Here is a 19,562-nt window from a genome sequence, read left to right as displayed (position 1 = left end):
TCAAAGGTCAAGGTCACGATGACCCGAAATAGTAGAAAGATTTCCGGATGATAACTCAAGAACACTTATGCCTAGGATCATGACACTTCATAGATACATTGATCATGACTCGCAGATGACCCCTATTGATTTTCATATCACTAGCTCAAAGGTCAAGGTGGTCCAAAGCAGTAAAATGGTTTCCGGATGATAGCTCAAGCACGCTTATGCCTAGGATCATGAAACTTCATAGCTACATTGATCATGACTCGCAGATAACCCCTATTGATTTTCAGGTCACTAGGTCAAAGGTCAAGGTCACCGAAATAGTAAAATGGTTTTCGGATGATAACTCAAGAACGCTTAGGCCTAGGATCACGAAACTTCATAGGTACATTGATCATAACTCGTAGATGACCCCTATTGATTTTCAGGTCACTAGGTCAAGGTCACGATGACCCAAAATAGTTAGATGGTTTCCGGATGATTACTCAAGAACGCTTAGGCCTAGGATCATGAAACTTTATAGGTACATTGATCATCACTCGTAGATGACCCCTATTGATTTTAAGGTCACTAGGTCAAAGGTCAAGGTGACCCGAAATAGTAAAATGGTTTCCAGATGATAACTCAAGAACGCTTATGCCTAGGATCATGAAACTTCATAGGTACATTGATCATGACTCAAAGATGACCCCTATTGATTTTCAGGTCGCTAGGTCAAAGGTCAAGGTCGGGGTGACCTGAAATAGTAAAATGGTTTCTGGATGATAACTCAAGAACGCCTATGCCTAGGATCATGAAACTTCATAGGTACAATGATCATGACTCGCAGATGACCCCTATTGATTTTCAGGTTACTAGGTCAAAGGTCAAGGTGACCTAAAATAGTAAAATGGTTTCTGGATGATAATTCAAGAACGCTTATGCCTAGGTTCATGAAACTTCATAGGTATATTGAGCATGACTCGCAGATGACCCCTATTGATTATAGGGTCACTAGGTCATAGGTCAAGGTCACAGTGCCAAATAACGTATTCACACAATGGCTGTCAAGGACACGGTGACTCAACTTAGAAAAATGGTTTCTGGATGATAACTCAAGAATGCTTACACCTAGGATCATGAAACTTCATAGGTATATTGATCATGACTCGCAGATGAAATAATGATGAAACTTGACCAGGATGTTTGTCTGGACAATATCTAGGTCAAGTTTGACATTTGGTTAATATTGAATGAACCGACTCCTCTCAGGTGAGCGAACTAGGACCATCTTGGCCCTCTTGTTTAAATGGATACTTCACTATAGATTCAATTCATGTATTCATTAGATATAATATTGTTGACAACCATTGAAATCCAGTACAGATAATTGTAACGCGCTATGTTTATAAATTATGTGTTCTATAGGGTTCTATTTAAATCCGCCCCAGGAATAAATAATAAACACACACTATTGCACTTTTCAACTATATTATACTTTTATTACACTAAAGTTATTTAAATATTTCACAATATACTTTACTTTTCAAATAAAGCATTAAAACAACTCTTTTCTATTATTCCTATTGTTTCTATAAAAAGTATTTCCATGTTTAAGCTGCTTTCTCTATATAACCTAAAAAATAACTGGACTAAAACAAAGCTTATTCTAACAGCTATTTTAAATGTCAAAACATGTATTCAATTTGCTACAGGAAACAAGAGCATGATGAAATTAATTCTCTTTCAACAGAGTGATATTTAAAGTCAACAACAGGCAACACAATGTTGTTATTAATTTCATGGTTAAATGCTATCCATTAATTTCCCTGCAGAACATTATGTATTCTTTAAAAACAGGAAGATTTTATTTTTATTTTTTTATTCGTATAATTTTTAGCTCGGCTGTTTTCGGAGAAAACCCGAGGTATTGTCATAGCCAGCTCGTCGTCCGCCGTCCGGCGTGCTAAAACCTTTACACTTTGCTCTAATATCAAAGTGCTTCCACCTACAACTTTGAAACTTCATATGTAGATGCATTTTGATGAGTTCTACACGCCACACCCATTTTGGGTCACTTGGTCAAAGGTCAAGGTGACTGTGACCTCTTAAAAAGAATTCTGACAAGCTTTCATTTATTAAAAACTGCCCCCGCAGCCGAGCGTTGGCACCCGTTAAGCGGTGCTCTTTTTTGATCAGCTGTAATTTTGGCCTTATTTCGTTATGTTTATGCAGCATTGTACACGTCTTGAATTAGATATAATATATGTTATGCATCCCCTTTAAATGTTGTGTGTTACAGGTTTGAGCGCAGTGGCGCCGAAGTTGTCGGAAAGTAAAAACCACATTCCAATCACGATGCCAATTCGGAATCAGTTTCCATTGTCAATATTGTATTAAAATCTAATACAAAATAAATAAATGTTAATAATTGTTTATTTTACCTGTTTGCAATATGTGCGAAATGACTATGGCAAAACTTAAAAATATGGAACACCAATAAATGTTTGTTTTTTACTGTTAAATAATTTTTCTTTTAAATCTGAGGTACATTAATACACTCTGTAATGTATGATGTTTACGCATTAAGTGATGTACGTATTGCGAACTGTTTGCTTTGATAGTGCATTTTAATATATATTAGATAATTATGCTTTTCTTTTAGTAGATGAACTTATATGGTCCGTAAATGAGATTAATTTCCAAAACTATTTAGCTTGCCAATATATGAGTTGTTTCCGTAGCCAGTGGACATTATCTCGTGTGGTTCATAGGTGGTAAGCGTTTGGTGATATTAATTAGTAAAAACAGCATTGTGAATGAAAAATAATCACATTAAAACGAACTATCAACTTCTCTAAAAAAAAATCACTATCAAATATATATAAAAATGTATTTAACGCGAAAAGACTCGACGACAGGGTGCATCGATTTGAACAACCATTACTTAATTTACTGTGCAGTGATATCCATAAACTTGGTCTTATTGCACGCAGAAATGAATTTCCTTTCTGGAAATGTAGTTATTTTGCAATATTTTTTAAAAATTCTGGGTCAAATTTTAAGAAATAACACGATACACAACTTGCGTGACCTACTCGTTGTCGATCTGACCCAATTCAAGTACGTTATAAATGTTGTCTTTAACGTGTTGTTTTACTCAATTCCCTTAAAATAATGAAAAATTTTGTTATGTAGGGTATGTGGTACTTACATATGTTAAAAGTAAACAAAATAACTCTTATGGCGTACGTTGCGTTTCTTGTTCGTTAACATATTTTTTGTTTTCTATTGAAACTAAAACAAACATGCGATATCACATTAGAACTAGTTTATATCACATCTAATCTGCTCGCATGCATGTTAACCTCCGGGGCTTAGTCGGTCCGCAAACGTTCTGCGTACCTCAGTATTCAGCCTTTGTCCGTTTAAGACTTGATTTCGAGTCTTCAAATAATTTAATGAAGTGCAGACATGGCGAAAGACCGTCACAATTTAAAGGCCAGACTGGCCTACCAGGAGAAGAAATTCACAGGCCAGTTGAAATTTTCACAGGCCTCAATTTTAAGTGTTTGACATGGGAGTGCATAGAGCCATTAGCCCCGGTATGGCAAAGTAAATTCACAAAAGGGCAAACATAAGCATTAACACATGATTCGGGGAAATAAATTAAGCGTGTTAGTTTCAGTTTGTGGATATATTTACGCTTTTAACATATATACTTAAGTGTTGTCGATGTATTAAGCGAAGAGTTATAAATTACTAATAAGTTTACCTTTAAATACCCATTTCACTAACATGCCATTACATTAAACTGTAAAGAGTGACAAACATAATAAAGCAGAATATGCACATGAATCTGATTAAACACATATCCACTTACATATAAATCAAATCATGTTTGTCTTTTTTTGCATTGTCGAACGATAATCGTGTAACTGCTAGATGTATTTTTGTTCGCAAGTAGACCGCATTCCAATTTTTAAACACTTGTTCTGTGACATTCAGTACATAACTACATAAATTTCCAAAAAAGATTTTTGTTTGTATCTTAAACGTATGTTCCATCGTAGACACGCATTTTTCATTATTCCATACCAATTATATGACGTCCGTCGTTAATACGATTGTCATTTTTCCTTTTCGCTGAGCATCGTTATTTCTTTGTATTGTCCGCCATCTTGGATCACGTTAACCTCATGTGTGCAACGAACGTAAATTTGTATATGTCCGACTACTTTCGCCAACCAATAGTTAACTATGATGTCGTTCGGCGAGACGCTCCGTTAACGTTTTGAATCACTTTCGGAATTTATCGATGCAGTTTTGTTACGAAATCCAACGAACTATGTCCGGAAATATCATAAGTCGGCAATCACGAAATAATGTAGTTGTGAAAACTGCAAGAGGGTTACACTCTTTTGAAGTAAAAATCGCCGGCCAGTAAGGCCGACGATTTTGCATTTCACCGTCGGCCTTCTTTTTTTAATGTTCGTCGGCAATGGCCGACGGGCCGACGAGCTTTCGCCATGTCTGGAAGTGAAAATGAACTGATCAAATATTTTTTTTTAGGATTTTGTCTATTATATTCAGTATTATCAAACATGTTTTTTCGTGATGATTAGATGAAGGCTTCCCATTAATTTGAATGTAAAAAATAAATACCACTGTATCACTACAATTTCTGTGTTATTGACATGACTGCAGTGAATACTGTTTGCACATCAATAATTTATTTAAAATCAATATATCTTGTCAGTTTTGTATATAAAACCTTTATTTTTAACATCACGTTATACACTAAGCTAAGTATTGTATTATATAACGCTATATTATCTGGAACGCAAATGTCTATGTAGTATTTGTTAAACAAAGAACAATGAAGTTTAACATGATTGAGTTAATCTATATTTAATTATTTGATGCACTTGCAAAACAAGGTTTTATTCTCATAGCAATCAAAGGCCAAATTTCTTATTTCGTGTAATACGCATAGTCAAAAGTACAAAATGTAAATGCATTTTAAAATTACAAGCGCTTCGCGCAAACATGTACACTACCTTACCTTTTATTCAGAATATTTATTTATGAAATGCTTTGCTTTAAAATATTACGAATATCCAATATTATATTTCAATCAATAATTGAACTCGCTCCTATCTACACATACGTGCAATATATTATGATGCACTAGATGAGAGGATTTTAGTAAGTGGAACAGCAAGAAATACTAATGAAAACTAGTTTTGTTTAAAAATTCTTTAATTTGAGACAGAACTATTGACGACAAAGTGTTTCGTGTTTTTTGTCACCACGGGTTGACCCTTTTCCGAGAATAAGTAATAAAACCAAAGTACTATATAAAATTAATATCGATATATAGTCCAATCTAGATTTTAGATGGTGCCTTCAACTGCCAATATTATGTAGTATAAGACGTCTTCGCCCCTTATGGACACGTATGACGATAAATCCATATAAAAAACATTCATTCTCATCCATCAACAAAGTCATGGCGCCGTGAGTATACTCTTGTTTATAGAGACCTCCTGATTATCCCTTTCAATGGAGACTCTGGTTAGTCATACAGAAAAAGACGGGTTTTGTGTGTGCCTTTTGTAGTCTCACTTCGTTGCGATTGTGCAGATTGAGATCAGCGTTTTGCAATTCAGTGTGAAACTGTTGTATGTTGCTCTATGTACTAGTCTCCATAGAGTAAACTTACTTCTGGACTATGTCGGCGTTTGTTATAAGCAAAATCATTTGTGTTATCGGGATGCATATATGTTCGCCATTTCTTAAAATCGGAAAACAATCTAGACCAATGCTTGTAGAAGTTAACAATTTAATGGTAACTGGGCTATATCGTCTGCAAACACTTGGTTACCCACGTTGATACTTAAAGCTGTTGATCCATGAGGTGATTATTAATAATCCCGTAGTATCGGTACGGTCACAGCAAATCCATCAGTCGAACGAGGACAGAGGTTGGTTTGTAGACAATAATTTTTTTTTATTACATTACTATGTTTTGCATGTATTCAAAATAAGGTTAAGAAACAATTAAAAGTTGTCATAGAAAAAATTCAAATGCAGAACATAACACGTTCCAATAAGCAATTGCTTAAGATATTTATTGTAAATTAAAGTTAAATTAGTTTGTTCTTTAAACTTTGTAAAGCGACGAGGGTTTTTTTTCTGTTAAAAAAAACACATAATTATAGCAGAACATGACTTTGTCGTTTAAATAAGACTGATATTGATTGTCAAAATACATGTTTATAACCAGGTGAAATTCCGTAAATATGCCATCTTCAATTTTATTGCAATTCATACAATGAATAAATATTCTTAAAATTCATAAACACAACAGTTGTTTTACTTTATAACCTTGATGGAATACATACCCCATTTTATAATGGTTTATCTTACAGCCGTTGTTTGATACGAAATCTCAAATTAGTCGCAATATGACCGAAAGCGGCCACCATTCGGGCCACATTCATCTTGCGAATCATAACTAAGAAACTCCTCGTTTCTGGGCCAAGCACGACAGCCCTTTGTTATACAGTTGCCGCCGCGACCCGGACCGCCCCAACTCCACCACCATATGGATTAACAGCCCCCGAAAAGGGATAGGGCTGCACATCCCTGCTTTAAGGTCTCCCGGTGCTGGTTTTATCGTCCGTGTCGTCATTTTTCACGCAAAATGCGCAACACAGGCCGCCACACAGAAACATAGTAACGAGAAGTGTAAAGCAGGAAGACGTCAGGCATAGTATGAAGGATTATCCCAACTCGCTGGTGCTATACTTGGGGACAATTAGTATGCATCCGATGAAACTGAATAGTCCTGAATAAAGACAATAACCGTGTTTCAAAATGAAAAATTGTAACTCACCTATTTCTGTACGTAAGAACGTGTACAAGCACCTTTAAATAAGATGAGGGTCTGTTGTATAAATACCCACCATTATATACTTATCATATAGACAAATATTAAAGTGATGATTATTCTATATTTGGAATGCTTATGAAATACACAAAATGTTACATGGACAGAGAATTTCGTCAAAATACGTAAATTTGCAAATGAAAATACGCAATATATATAACGTGTGTTTCGTATTTGCTAGTGTGCCTTATTTGCATCATATTACACTGTTTTTGTTTTCTTTCTTTTTATCATAATTGTTATATTGACAATAGTTTTACGTCGAACATTGATTTGTATTGGAGAACATACCTGCAACTGGATACAACATAAAGCAACATGCGCGTATCATCCCGCGCGTCCCTATGAGCCCCATCCCGAAATTACCATCGTCATCTTTTTGGCAACATGTGCAGCATATGCACAGGATCACCATAAGCATCACCGCAAATGCCGTGCAATGCAGCCCCAGGGCCCGCACGTCTAATGCTGAGTGTACATTGACACTTTTGGCTACATCAAATGATCATTTAACATAAATGAACAGTACATTGAATTATACGTTATCATATACACATAGGATTTAAGTCCAATTGATACCATTGTTTATGCAATGTTTATAATGTGTTTGAAAACTCAAAATGTACAGAAATTAAGTTCAACAAAGCTTCATATTGTTACGGAAACAATATCATTGGCAAATAAAAAAACATGGAGTGCCCTCTTATATTTAATAGTGATCATCTAGACAGCCGTTTTTAAACATGGACCGTGAAACATTTTTCTCGAAATGGGGATTTCAATTTTTCATGTCGTACTGGATGTTTTCACCATGTGAATTAAAATTGTTTAATTAACTATTTCAACAGAAAACTCATTGAAAAATCACCAATATCAAAGGTGATAAAAAAATAAAATAAAACGCTGCGGCACCGTTCAACTCTGTTTAACCCGGGCGTTGAGGAAATTTGTAAATTTTGCACGTGTGGTCCATATATGGAATTCGAGAAAGGTCCATATACTTGACATTGCATCTATCATTGTTTACGGACCTTAACAGGCCTTAACCGGTCACACAAATAACGAATGGTATATTAAAGTGATGGATGTTTGATATTGCATACAGATATGTTCCTTTGGGGAGTTGAAGTAAATTGCATACAATCCCCACCGTCCAGCAGAAACACTTACCATCTACCTCATTTTTGGCACACGTTGATTTGCCCTCTCCATGGCAACAACTCTAAATAATCCCTTTTGATTTACATTCGTCTGTTGACACCCAATTGGGAGTAATGAGACCGACACCTAGCAGAATCATCGGTGAGCTCAACACGCACAGAGCGAAAACCAAACTTGCTTCCATCCTGGGTTCCTGATTGGAAAACAAAAATGGGTGTCGTTTCGTTTTGTGTGCACCACAAGCATCTGAAAGAAATATGATTATTGTCAAAAAGATGCTTATATTGAGTTTACATACACGTTTATCAACTTTTAATAACTACTTATCATACTAAGAATACAATATGTTATGTTCAAAATAGAATAGATAATTGTTGACAAAGGTTGAACGAAAGTAAAAAAAAAACAATAATGAGACTATATAGCACATGTAAACTAATATTCTAATAACTTACCGTTAATGTTGTTTGCAAAACGGAAGAAACATCAGTACTGCTAGGTAACGTTAAAATATGTTAAGCTTTCCACAAAAATTTTAAGGGTTTTGTAATCTCCTTCCAAGTATTGCGAAAGATTATTAACATCCGCTTTGGAACAATTAGTCGCTTCTGTGTAAGTATTGTACGATATCATATTACAATAAAAATGATAAACTTAAATCGTTGTTCTAAACAATGAACTCATTAACAAGTGTATATCTTCTAAACCCGTACGCAATTTTGGAGCGGAAATGGAACGGAAATGAGGCGGATTTTGGGACGGAAACTATTGTTTCCGGGCGAAATAGAGGCGGAAATCGATTTCCGCCCCAAAAAGACCATGTCTCTTTATTTTTTCCAGGCGGGACTAATAAGCAATTACGGGCGGAAATAAGACTCAGGCGGAATTTCATACTCATACATTTATCTGGGACGTATTTTCTTACTTGGGAAATTAACTCGCGCGGAATTTCATATTTATACATTTCTCTTGGGCGGTTTTCTAACTTAGGAAATTAATGCTTCAGGTGGAAATCTGTACTTAGAAATTTCGTTGAGTGTAATAACTTTGTGTATTTTTTCTTTGGCATAATTTATTTAACTTTTGTGAAGGATCATTAGAGTGCAGAGGTCCCGGAATGTGTCTCACTGCCTGACATTGCTGGTAAAATTTCATTTGGTCTGGTAAAAAAACTGAATTTTTACATTAGACAACGATTATTGTTTTCGGTCTGGTATAAATACAGCTGACGCTTTCATGAAGTTTGCTAGAATATTTTGTTTCTAACAAAAACCTAGTATTTAAGTTTTGAGCAACCCAGGCGAAATGATGTTTCTAACTTTATGAATGTTCATGAACGATGCATGAAGATTCATGAACAGCTCATGATAAGTTCATAAAGGCAGTTCATGAAAAATATTCATGAAAGTTTATCAACTATTTTCATAGACTGTTAATTACATTTTAAGGACAGGTTCATGAACCATATGATGAACTTTATAATCAATCTGATTCCATGAAAAGTTCTTTAAAAATACTTGAATAAATAGATTCATGAAATTTAATGACAGGATAAATGTTTATGAACATTGATGAATTTTCATGAATGTCTAAAGGACATTTTTGTTTCATGAGAAGTCCTTGAAAAAATCCTGAAAAAAAAATCCTGAAATTTCATGATTAGATAAATTTTCATGAACTTTCTATGAATTTTTATGAATGCGTAAAGAACAAATTTAGACAGTTACCGTCAGGCTCAATTCCATTAAGATTCTTGACAAGGAAAACAGGTCATCACAAACTAAAAATAGATTCATCAAATTTATAGTTAAACAATTAACACCATTATTGAACATATTTTGTATGATTGTAGATGATCTTTCTTTGGTTCTTTAATCATGCAAACCAGTTGTAAAAAGGACTGAACTTTAAAAGGCTTTTTATTTCCCCTTTCATGACTCCTACCAGAGCTCTAGAATGTTCAATTCATTTTATCCTACATATCATTGAGATTAATTTTCTTTTGTCCTTGAATTTGTATTAATAATAATTTATTTTGTTATTATTCTTGTTATTCTGAACAAAATTTTCTAATTCATATTCTTATAGTCACAGGCCCTTTTTTCACAACACAAATGGCCGCCACTCGAAAATGACAAAAGCGATATTTTTCAAAATTAAACTTGACCATTATTTTGTCACATGAAACAACATATTCAAATTTAAAAAGAATCCGCCAAATACTTTTTTAGTTATTGCGCAGACAATGGTCAAAGTCCCTATTTGCACAAATAAATGTGCTGCCACTTGGAAACAACATAACAGTATTTCTGAAAACCAAATTTGCCCTTTATTTTGTCACATGAAATAACATATCTAAATTTTAACATAATCTGCTATATAGTTTTTGAGTAATAGCAGGGACAATGGTCAAAGTCCCTATTTTCACAATAAAAATGGACGCCACTTGGAAACGACAGAAGTAATAATTTTTAAAATCAAACATGACCGGCATTTTATCACAAAACGTAATGTTTTTATTGGGGATCTTTTTTTACCGATTTTCTACAAATAATAGCACCATTTTTTGAATATGAGTAAATACTGAATTGGTGGAACACGTTGCTGTTTCTCTGATCTTTGGTAGGACATAGACTAAATAAAACACTTATTGACACAACACAATCATAAGAGACTTCAGTTGTCCATATATGTATATTATACAGGTCCATATTCAAAGCAGGGTGGTGGGCTAGAAGACTGTCTGTTGATTGGCCAAATGAATGAAAACAGACAAATACATAACCGTAAGGGATACGTGTAATACCAGGTAAATGGAGAAAATCAACAAGGTTCGTTGGTTTTCTAAGACTAGCTAAATACACTTATCTGCATTCAACACTAACTCTACATTCATGACATCATAATCACGCCCCAAGTCAACTTTTTACTGTAAATCATATATAATGCCTACGTGATTATGATCGACCTTTAACATATTATTGTCTATTACTAAATAATAGACCTGTTTATTGTTGGGCCACTGCTGGGCTGGTTTTTTCAGTTTTCTTATTGTTGGTGTTTTTTAACCGAAGTAGCGAATTTTTCAGATTTAAAATTTCTTTGTCATTGTTTTCTACACAAACAAAAGGTTGTAAATGTTCTCCTTTAATTATTTCTAATCTATTCTAGTAAACGTTTATTAAATATGTAAAATAAAGTTAGAAGCCGGTAGTTAAAAGGTGTTTCTTAGCAATTCTTGTGATCTTTATGATGGATGCTGAATTTACGGGCTGTATTTTACGGATTTCTGTACAGTGGTGGGGAAAAAGTGGATCGGTCACATGGCGCCTGATCTAAGCAATAGTAGTAAATGTTTCAAACAACGAGAAAACTGTTTTATTAAAACAATAATCTTTCTTAAGTTAAATACATAATTATAATTCAATAAATTCACAACAGCATTATGGACATTTATCATTTACCATGTGTGTTGATATGGTAACCGATATTAATAATCACCAGAGCACACAATAACGCCTTTTATAAATATATGAATTGTATTATCAATCACGTGTTTGTTAAAAGGCAAACACATCAATATTTTTTAGTTCCATGAACAATTTCCATTTTAATTCAGTTACATGTGTATTTACGTATAATGTAATCTCAATCACAACAGATTAGGGAAAAAATAGATAAAATAAACAATAACTTAAACATAACAATTGTTTGTTTTTGTTCTATGGAGACAATGTAGCAAACAAACGAAATTATATGAATTTCCTGGGAAAACATAAATAAATACAATATTCACAATGTATGTAATTGTTGTGGCATGATAAGAGAATATCAGATGTGCATCTTAATGCATCTTCTGTTTTTTGGGGGCACAGTCTGTTTTTGTCGCTTACCAGTAGCGGGGTTCGGACATGTAAAGTTTTTGGCTTTATCTGTGCGACAGATTTCACGAATGTGTTCAAATAAATACCACTGACGGTCCAGATCAAGCCCTTTCGCAAACATTTCTTTTGGCAGGTCGTCACAGCTCACATTAACATTCACTTTCCTGAGACCTTCCTGAGAGTGATTCTGACTACTGGCGAGTCACTAAAATCCCTGCACTTCACAACACCGGGATGATCCGCTGACACATGGAATTGATGAAATTTGGTACCATTCTTTATGGGGTGGAACAATGTCGAAATGTAATCCTTCCAGTCGTAGAAAACAACAGGATCGGATATGTCCCCCACAAGCTTGGGGATGTTGTGGCCCGTCCTTGACGATAACCCCCTCTCTTTTACAGTAATACTCGTGCAACTCAGTTTTTATGACAAGATCAAGTTCTTTTTTGGACAATTCTTGGCAGTATGACCCGAACTCAACAATGTCTTGCCAGTTCAACCTAGAGGTACATTTCCTATCGCAGCCACAAGAGTCAACCTTAATTTGTTTTGTTTATCAGCTTCTGTCAAATCAATTGCAGACTTTTCAAATACGATGACAGCTTCTAAATCAATATCAATATCAGAGCCATCATGGGATGATTCAAGGTCACTTTCATAATCATATAACACATCAAACAAATCAAACAAATCTTGAGTAGCGGGGTGAGAAGTTTTTAAATAAAGTTCATTTGCATTAGATAAATCATTTAAAAACGAAGTGTGCTGGTCTTGTGAAATTTCTTATGGAATAGTGCTGGTGTTACTTAATTGAGACATGCTATTTTAAAGTCAAATTTGAATCTACCTCCATTTCATGTAAACAATTATGTTGTACAGTGTACAATTTACCCCCGGGTCAAAGTTGCGAGTCGCGAAAATTAATTACAAAGCCACAATACTCATTTATTTTTCACTTACCTATTTTATTATTGTGGGAATATAATTTCCGAACCTTCTTCTATTAAAAACATCCAACAGTACACGATGTCGATTTTATTTACATGACATAAATTATGATCCGAAAAATTGTATAAAAAAGACGAAATATCCTGCGCATTTTCGAACCAGATTTTAATCTCGCGATTTCCCGACATTAACGTCAGCGTACACAAGACTGATTATCGCTGACGACGTCACATATGTTATTGTTGTAATTATTTTGGGCATTAAACCATAAAAAGTGAAAATAATTAAACGAAAAACACCATTTTCAAAGACAAGTTTAATCCAAACAAGAGATGTGCTTGTCAGAAACACAATGTCCCATACTGTGCCGCTTTGACTTATTATTTTTTTATCATTTTGCAGGTACAGATAATTATCTCCCTTGAAGCTTATTACTTCCCTTGTACTTGCTGTCTTACCTTTGACCTTGAAGGATGACCTTGACCTTGACCGTCACCACTCAAAATGTGCAGCTCATGAGATACACAAGCATGCCAAATATCAAATTGCTATCTGTAGCGACCTAGAAGTTATGTCTGTTTCTGAACAGTCTGACTCATAATTCATGTCTTCATCAAAATTGGAAGTAGAAACATATTCATCAAGTTCCAATACATAATTTGTTATATTGTCACTAATAATGATTTGTGGTTTGTTTTGATAATACATTTGATCAACCAAGTTCAGATCTTCAATATCATCCTCGCCTGTGATATGAAATATGGGATAGTGCTTGCTGAATTTTCTTGAGAAATATTTGCAATTTAAAAAAGTCCACCTTTGCAAATAGGTTTAACAGTTTTGTGGTATTTATACCGGTAAGATCTCCGTGAGTTTCCACTACAACTACTGCAACTTCTCGCAACGACACTAAATAAAGTACTCACATTGACATGGAATGGAAACCTCGTCAAAATGCCACCCATCGTCTTCGACGTTCTCAAGGTAAACCCACGTTTTCATTCGTCGGCTACACGTCACGGAATTGCACTTAACATTCTGGGAAGACACCTCCAGAGAAACACGTATTATCACTCAGTCACAGGCTTATATATACAGTTACAGGCTAACATATACAGTAACAGGCTCACATATACAGTCACAGGCTCACACATACAGTCACAGGCACACATATAGTCACAATCCTTCATAATAATACTCACCTCAGGAAACCACATCTCCACACGTCAACCACCCGTGCAAAATGAGAACTTAGAAACTCGTGCTCTGAGTAAGCTCCCTTCTGATTGGCCACTAGTTCTCAATGATGACGCATGTGCGTGTTTCGTGGGCTGGTAACTGGCACTACACTCCTCCCACTTTTCTCCTTTTTGGATGACGCCCCTCAGAGAAGGAATCGTACCACCGCAACCGAGGCAGAACCAAAGTTAGGTTTGCATGCCGGCCGGCTTCCGTCCGACCACTCTTTCTGCACATCGTCTGCAATAGACCACAAGTGAAGTTTAAATAGTCACGTAGTGACCAACAAAACTAGATCCAGAATATGGCCTATCAAGTGTGAGCCACTAACACTTGTTGTCGTTTCGTATAAATAGGACCCCAAATATATCTTTACAATAAGAACCCCCTTTAGCAATGGTTAGTTATGTATCAAAATACCTGCCTTACTCCCAGATTACTACTCAGCAAGGCATTTTCTCAATCTTAGCAATCAGTTAATTAATTGCAAACAAGAGTCACTATAGTTTTTTATTTGATGATGCATATGAGTCTATATCTTTGTTAAAACATATCTTTTTCTAAACAAGGTCAGGTAATTCCTGACCATGTTTTTGACAACACAATAAATAGACAGGAGTACCCACTTTTCACCCTATTTTCACAAATAAAAAATGATTTAACTACCTACAAATACATCCGCCTCGCAGCCCACATGAGAAGGCCCCTGTCATCCGCACGGAACTGAATTATCTACTATAAAGCCTGACTTAAGTGTTAGTACACGTTCACGTTATTATAATTTCAAGTTACAATCAGCAAATATCAAAACTCGTACTTTCGAGTTGGCCCGATATAGTCATTTACTTACACTGAGACCGCTCGGAATGGCGAGAACTAGAGGGTCGACGCCCTTTAGAAACACGCCTAACAGGTCTTTAAACTCCACTCTCCTGGCTGTCGCCTAGGGTAACTTGGCATCAGAATGCAACGCGTTTTCGGCAGTAATCCGCGGATACTTGGTATCCGGATGTACCCCCCTCTGTCGGTCACACGCGGAAAATCCCGCCATCCGTCTTATCGGAACTGACTTTCGGATGACCGGGGTAGTTTTATCATCAGCTGTGTGTTCTGCCATTTCTTTAACGGCATAATGAGTCTTCTTTCCTTGGGTCTATTTCGGACTTCATCTTGTCGGCCCTGTCAGAGACTGGACCGCCACCCACTGCACGCGAAATGCATCAACACACCCAGAATTATCAATGCCGCCTTCAGTGCTCTCGTCAATGACCATCGATTGATCACGGACGACTTCTAGCACTGTCGGCAGCACCCACGGAATTGCAACGTACACGTCTTTGGCAAGCTGTATACCTCCCTTCTCGAGACTCAAAACCTGACCATCAAACATAAGATTGGCATCTTCAATAATAATTATGGCCCTGTTCGGATTTCCCAAAATATCAAAACCCATTTGCATATCGAAATCTGTCAGAGCTACATATAATTGCTCCTGATACCAGCCGTTATCAATCTTTAATCGAGCTGGACCGACAACAGAACCAAACATGGAGGCGCCCCTGTCTCTCATCTGACCTCTGCTTCCGAATCAATCACTACGTCACCTATAACGTCACCAACTTGAACCTTTTAACAAACCTGCAAAGCTGAACCCAACTTGTTGACTCGAACTACTCCTGGTTACTTAGCTGCTTAACCACCTTCGTCACTGAGCGGGGCATCAGCTCGTGTTTGGCCACGGACGTGGTATTCTTAAGACAATTCCACCGGAAATGTCCAAAACCACCACACTAAAGGCACGATATATCCCGCCTCGCCACGACAGGGTCTTCGCTCCAATCGGAACCATATTTGCCTCGCTTGGATCACTCAGAGCAGAAAATTTGAAATTTGGTACCCACTATGTTACCGCCGCCCACGTTTGAATGGGTTCCTTGTTCAACAACTGAACCCACATCAAGTATTCCTGCTTACCCATGTGGCCATCCCTCTGAGCGGAGGCGGAAGCCGATTCAAAATAATTGGACAACTTTACCTTTCATGGCAACCCCCATAGAGGTAATGTATTCAGGTCTTCGCTGCCTAGAACGAAATATCGGCCCTCCCATGGGCGAACAAATTGTTTTGGCAGGTCTTCCGCAACCATATGGCCCAGTTGTGTCAGCAGACCCTGGGGGGTGGGGGGTCCAAGGGTTTCGTAAGCAAGGTTAAATGTTCCCTCATTCTCACCTGGAGCTCCTCCCAGCAAGCCGTGATATCCGCTTCCAACTCAGACATCTGGGTGGCCTGCTCGGTCTTTACCCAATCCTAAGTCCCGGGCGAGATACGGTGTGCTTAACATACACTGAGGTTCCCTCTATTCATCCTCGTAATCACTGGCTAGGGCCTCCTTTACCAGCCTCGGATCATATGAAAAATCTTAACAGTCCGTCTCATTATCACTTAGGGGCCGCCCAATTAATACGTCCAGGGTTTCGGGTTCAAGATTTCCCGCGCTCTCCCTGAGCTCTCCCTGAGCATAACAATGGACCGCTAATATTGCCTAAAGCACTAAGGGAGGGTCAAAATGCACGCGAATAAATGTTGGCCCCGTTGAGCGACTGCCTGCACAACTCATATTTTGCTACGTTATTAAATTCAAATTTAACAATACTCCGCAAAAATAAAATGCAAATCAGCCTACTACTGGAAGGCAATTTAAATAAAATTGCCCACTAAATTAAAAGAATACACATAAATTGCAGTCACGGTTGTATTAAGAAACAAATAAATTACAATTGTAATTGACAAATCCCTTGCTCTAATATTCAAATACCACAGTTACATCAGCAATAACACTGCTATAAAAAGCATTTGATCAATCGAGTTTTCATGAACTGCTGCGCACAAAATTGGCACCAAATGATCACGGGAAAATTTCCCAGCTATAAGACAACGTGGCCGTCTGTTGATTACAAATGTCTTAAAATAGACTAAGACCGCGTCGCTGGTTCACAATCATGAGGCATGTGCTTCTATCGTGAGCTAGCACCGGCAATACAGTATTTTACTTCCGGGTTAAGATTGTTTTGCTCACTGCTCTCTAAATATGGCATTTGGTAACCAGCATTAAGGAGTGTAAAGTTTATTAAAAGATCGTACCTGTTCTTAACTTCGATCCTTCAATTGAAGAAATGATTGTCAGGATTGATTGGCGATTTATTCCCAAGGAATTCTCAAACAAACGGAGAACAATGACCATGCGTAATTACGACACATCATTTTAGTAGATGTTGCTTTGAAGAAAGCAAATAAAAACATGCGCTACTTAGCTTTCAAAATTCTACTAATTTTACGTTCGATTTACGTTTGTCCGCAATTATTTATTTTAAAAATAATATATTGTATTCTTAGTATTTGTAAAAAGTTTATAACTGTGTATGGAAACTCCCTATAATCATCTTTTTTTTTCAGTAATGATATTTTTCCAGGGTTTTTGGTTCCCCCAAAACGAAACGACAATCATTTCTGTTTTCTAATCAGGAACCCAAGATGCAAACAGGTGTGGTTTGCGCTCTCTGTGTGTTAAGCGCAATGATGTCTTTGCAAGGTGTCTGTCGTTTTACTCCAAAATGGGTGTCAACAGACGAATCCCAATAAAAGGGTATTATATACAGTTGCTGCTATGGGGATTACAATTCAACGTGTGCCAAAAATGAGGGAGATGGTAAGTGCTTCTGCTGAACGGTGGGGATTGCATACAATTTACTCCAACCCCTCAATATAATATATCAATATGCAATATCAAACGTATATTTTACATCACATTAATATATCATTCGTTATTTGTGCCATCGGTGAGGACCGGTTGAGGTCCTGAAAAATTATAGATGCAATGTCAAGTATATTTGCCTGTCTCTATATTTTTATTTTGATCACATGTACTAAATTTACAAATTACCTCACCGACCGGGTTGAAGTGAGTTGAACGGTGAAGCAGCGTTATATTCCATTTTGTATCAACTGTGACATTGGTGATTGGGCAAGGTGTTTTCCGTTGAAATCGTTGAAAAAACAATTTTAATGCACATGATGCAAACGTCCAGAAAGACATGAAAAACAGAAAACCCAAATTCGAGACAAATGTTTCACGGTCTATATTTAATAAGGCTGTCAAGGGGGTCACCATTAAATATAATAGGACACTAAATGTTGTTGTTGATTTGTTAATGATATTGTTTTCTAAACAATATGGAGCTTTGTCGAACTCTATTTATGTACATTTTGAGTTTCAAATACATTATAAACATTGTGTAAAAAAGGGTATCAATTGACCATCACTCGTTTGTGTATATGATAGCTAAATAATTAAAGGTACTGTTCGTTTTAGTAAAATGGTCGATTGATGTAGAAAAACTGTTATTGTACTCTCAGGATTAGACGTGCGGGCGGTAGGGCTGCATTGCACGGCATTTGCGGTGATGCTTATGGCGATCATGTGCATGTGTTGCGAATCTTGTTGCGATGGAAGCGATGATTACGATGACACTGGTATATGCGGGATGATTGGTGCATGTTGCTTTATGCTGTATCCAGTTGCAGGTATATTCTGCAATACAAATCAAAGTTCGACGTTAAGCTATTGGCAATGTAACGATTATGATAAAGAGAAAGAAACCCCAAGCGTTGTAATATCATGCAAACTAAGGTAAAATAGCAAGCACAAAAAACACGTTAAATTTGTATATACAAATCGACGTATTTTGACGAAATTATCAGTTCGGTGTAACATTTTGTGTATTTCATAAGCATTCCAAAGATAGAATAATCATCACTTTAATAATAGTTTATATGACAAGCATATCAAATTGACCGCAATGTTATTGAAAAGTGTTTGTAAACGTTCCTACTTACAGAAATAAGTGAGTTACAAGTTTGGAAACACGGTTAATGTCTTTTTCAGGACTATTCAGTTTCATCGGATGCATACTTATTGTCCCTAAGTATAGCACCAGTGAGTTGGGGTATTCCTTCATCCTATGCCCGATGTCTGCATGTTTCACAATACTCGTTACTATTATCCTGTGTGGCGGCCTATGTTGCCTTTTTTGCGGGAAAGATTTCGACATAGATGATGGAACCAGCACCGGCACCGGGAGACCTTCGTACAGGGAGGTACAGCCGTACACCGTTTCGGGGGCTGTTAATCCATATGGTGGTGGAGTTGGGGCGGTCCGGGTCGAGGCGGCAACTGTAGAACAAAGGGCTGTCGTGCATGACCCAAATACGGGGAGTTTCTTGGTTATGATTCGCAAGATGAATGTGGTCCGAATAGTATCCGCTTTCGGTCACCATAGCGACTGAATTGACAGACATTTCGTTTCAAACAACGCCTGTTTAGAAATCAACCATCGATCATGATACTAAGT

At 36.7% G+C, this 19,562-nt stretch overlaps 2 protein-coding genes across 4 annotated transcripts in view; one reads left to right on the top strand and one right to left on the bottom strand.

Moving 5' to 3' along the window:
- Positions 1-19,562, top strand: part of LOC127851466 (perlucin-like protein) — a 111,028-nt gene that overhangs the window by 12,346 nt on the left and 79,120 nt on the right. Inside the window, exon 5 of one of the 2 annotated variants that reach the window (XM_052385283.1) lies at positions 2,267-2,397. The exons of the other annotated variant lie outside the window; for it this stretch is intronic. Within the exon in view, the coding sequence (XP_052241243.1) occupies positions 2,267-2,303 (37 nt within the window). The 3' untranslated portion in view covers positions 2,304-2,397. Of the gene's footprint in view, positions 1-2,266; positions 2,398-19,562 lie in introns of those variants that run through there. 2 annotated transcript variants of the gene reach the window in all.
- Positions 1-19,562, bottom strand: part of LOC127851275 (histone-lysine N-methyltransferase, H3 lysine-79 specific-like) — a 171,549-nt gene that overhangs the window by 96,636 nt on the left and 55,351 nt on the right. The window lies entirely within an intron of this gene.

This window comes from Dreissena polymorpha, chromosome 1, assembly GCF_020536995.1.
Source record: "Dreissena polymorpha isolate Duluth1 chromosome 1, UMN_Dpol_1.0, whole genome shotgun sequence".
In the NCBI taxonomy this organism is placed as follows: Eukaryota; Metazoa; Mollusca; class Bivalvia; order Myida; family Dreissenidae; genus Dreissena; species Dreissena polymorpha.
Note: the sequence above shows the minus strand (reverse complement) of the source record. Positions and strands in the feature narration are given on the sequence as shown.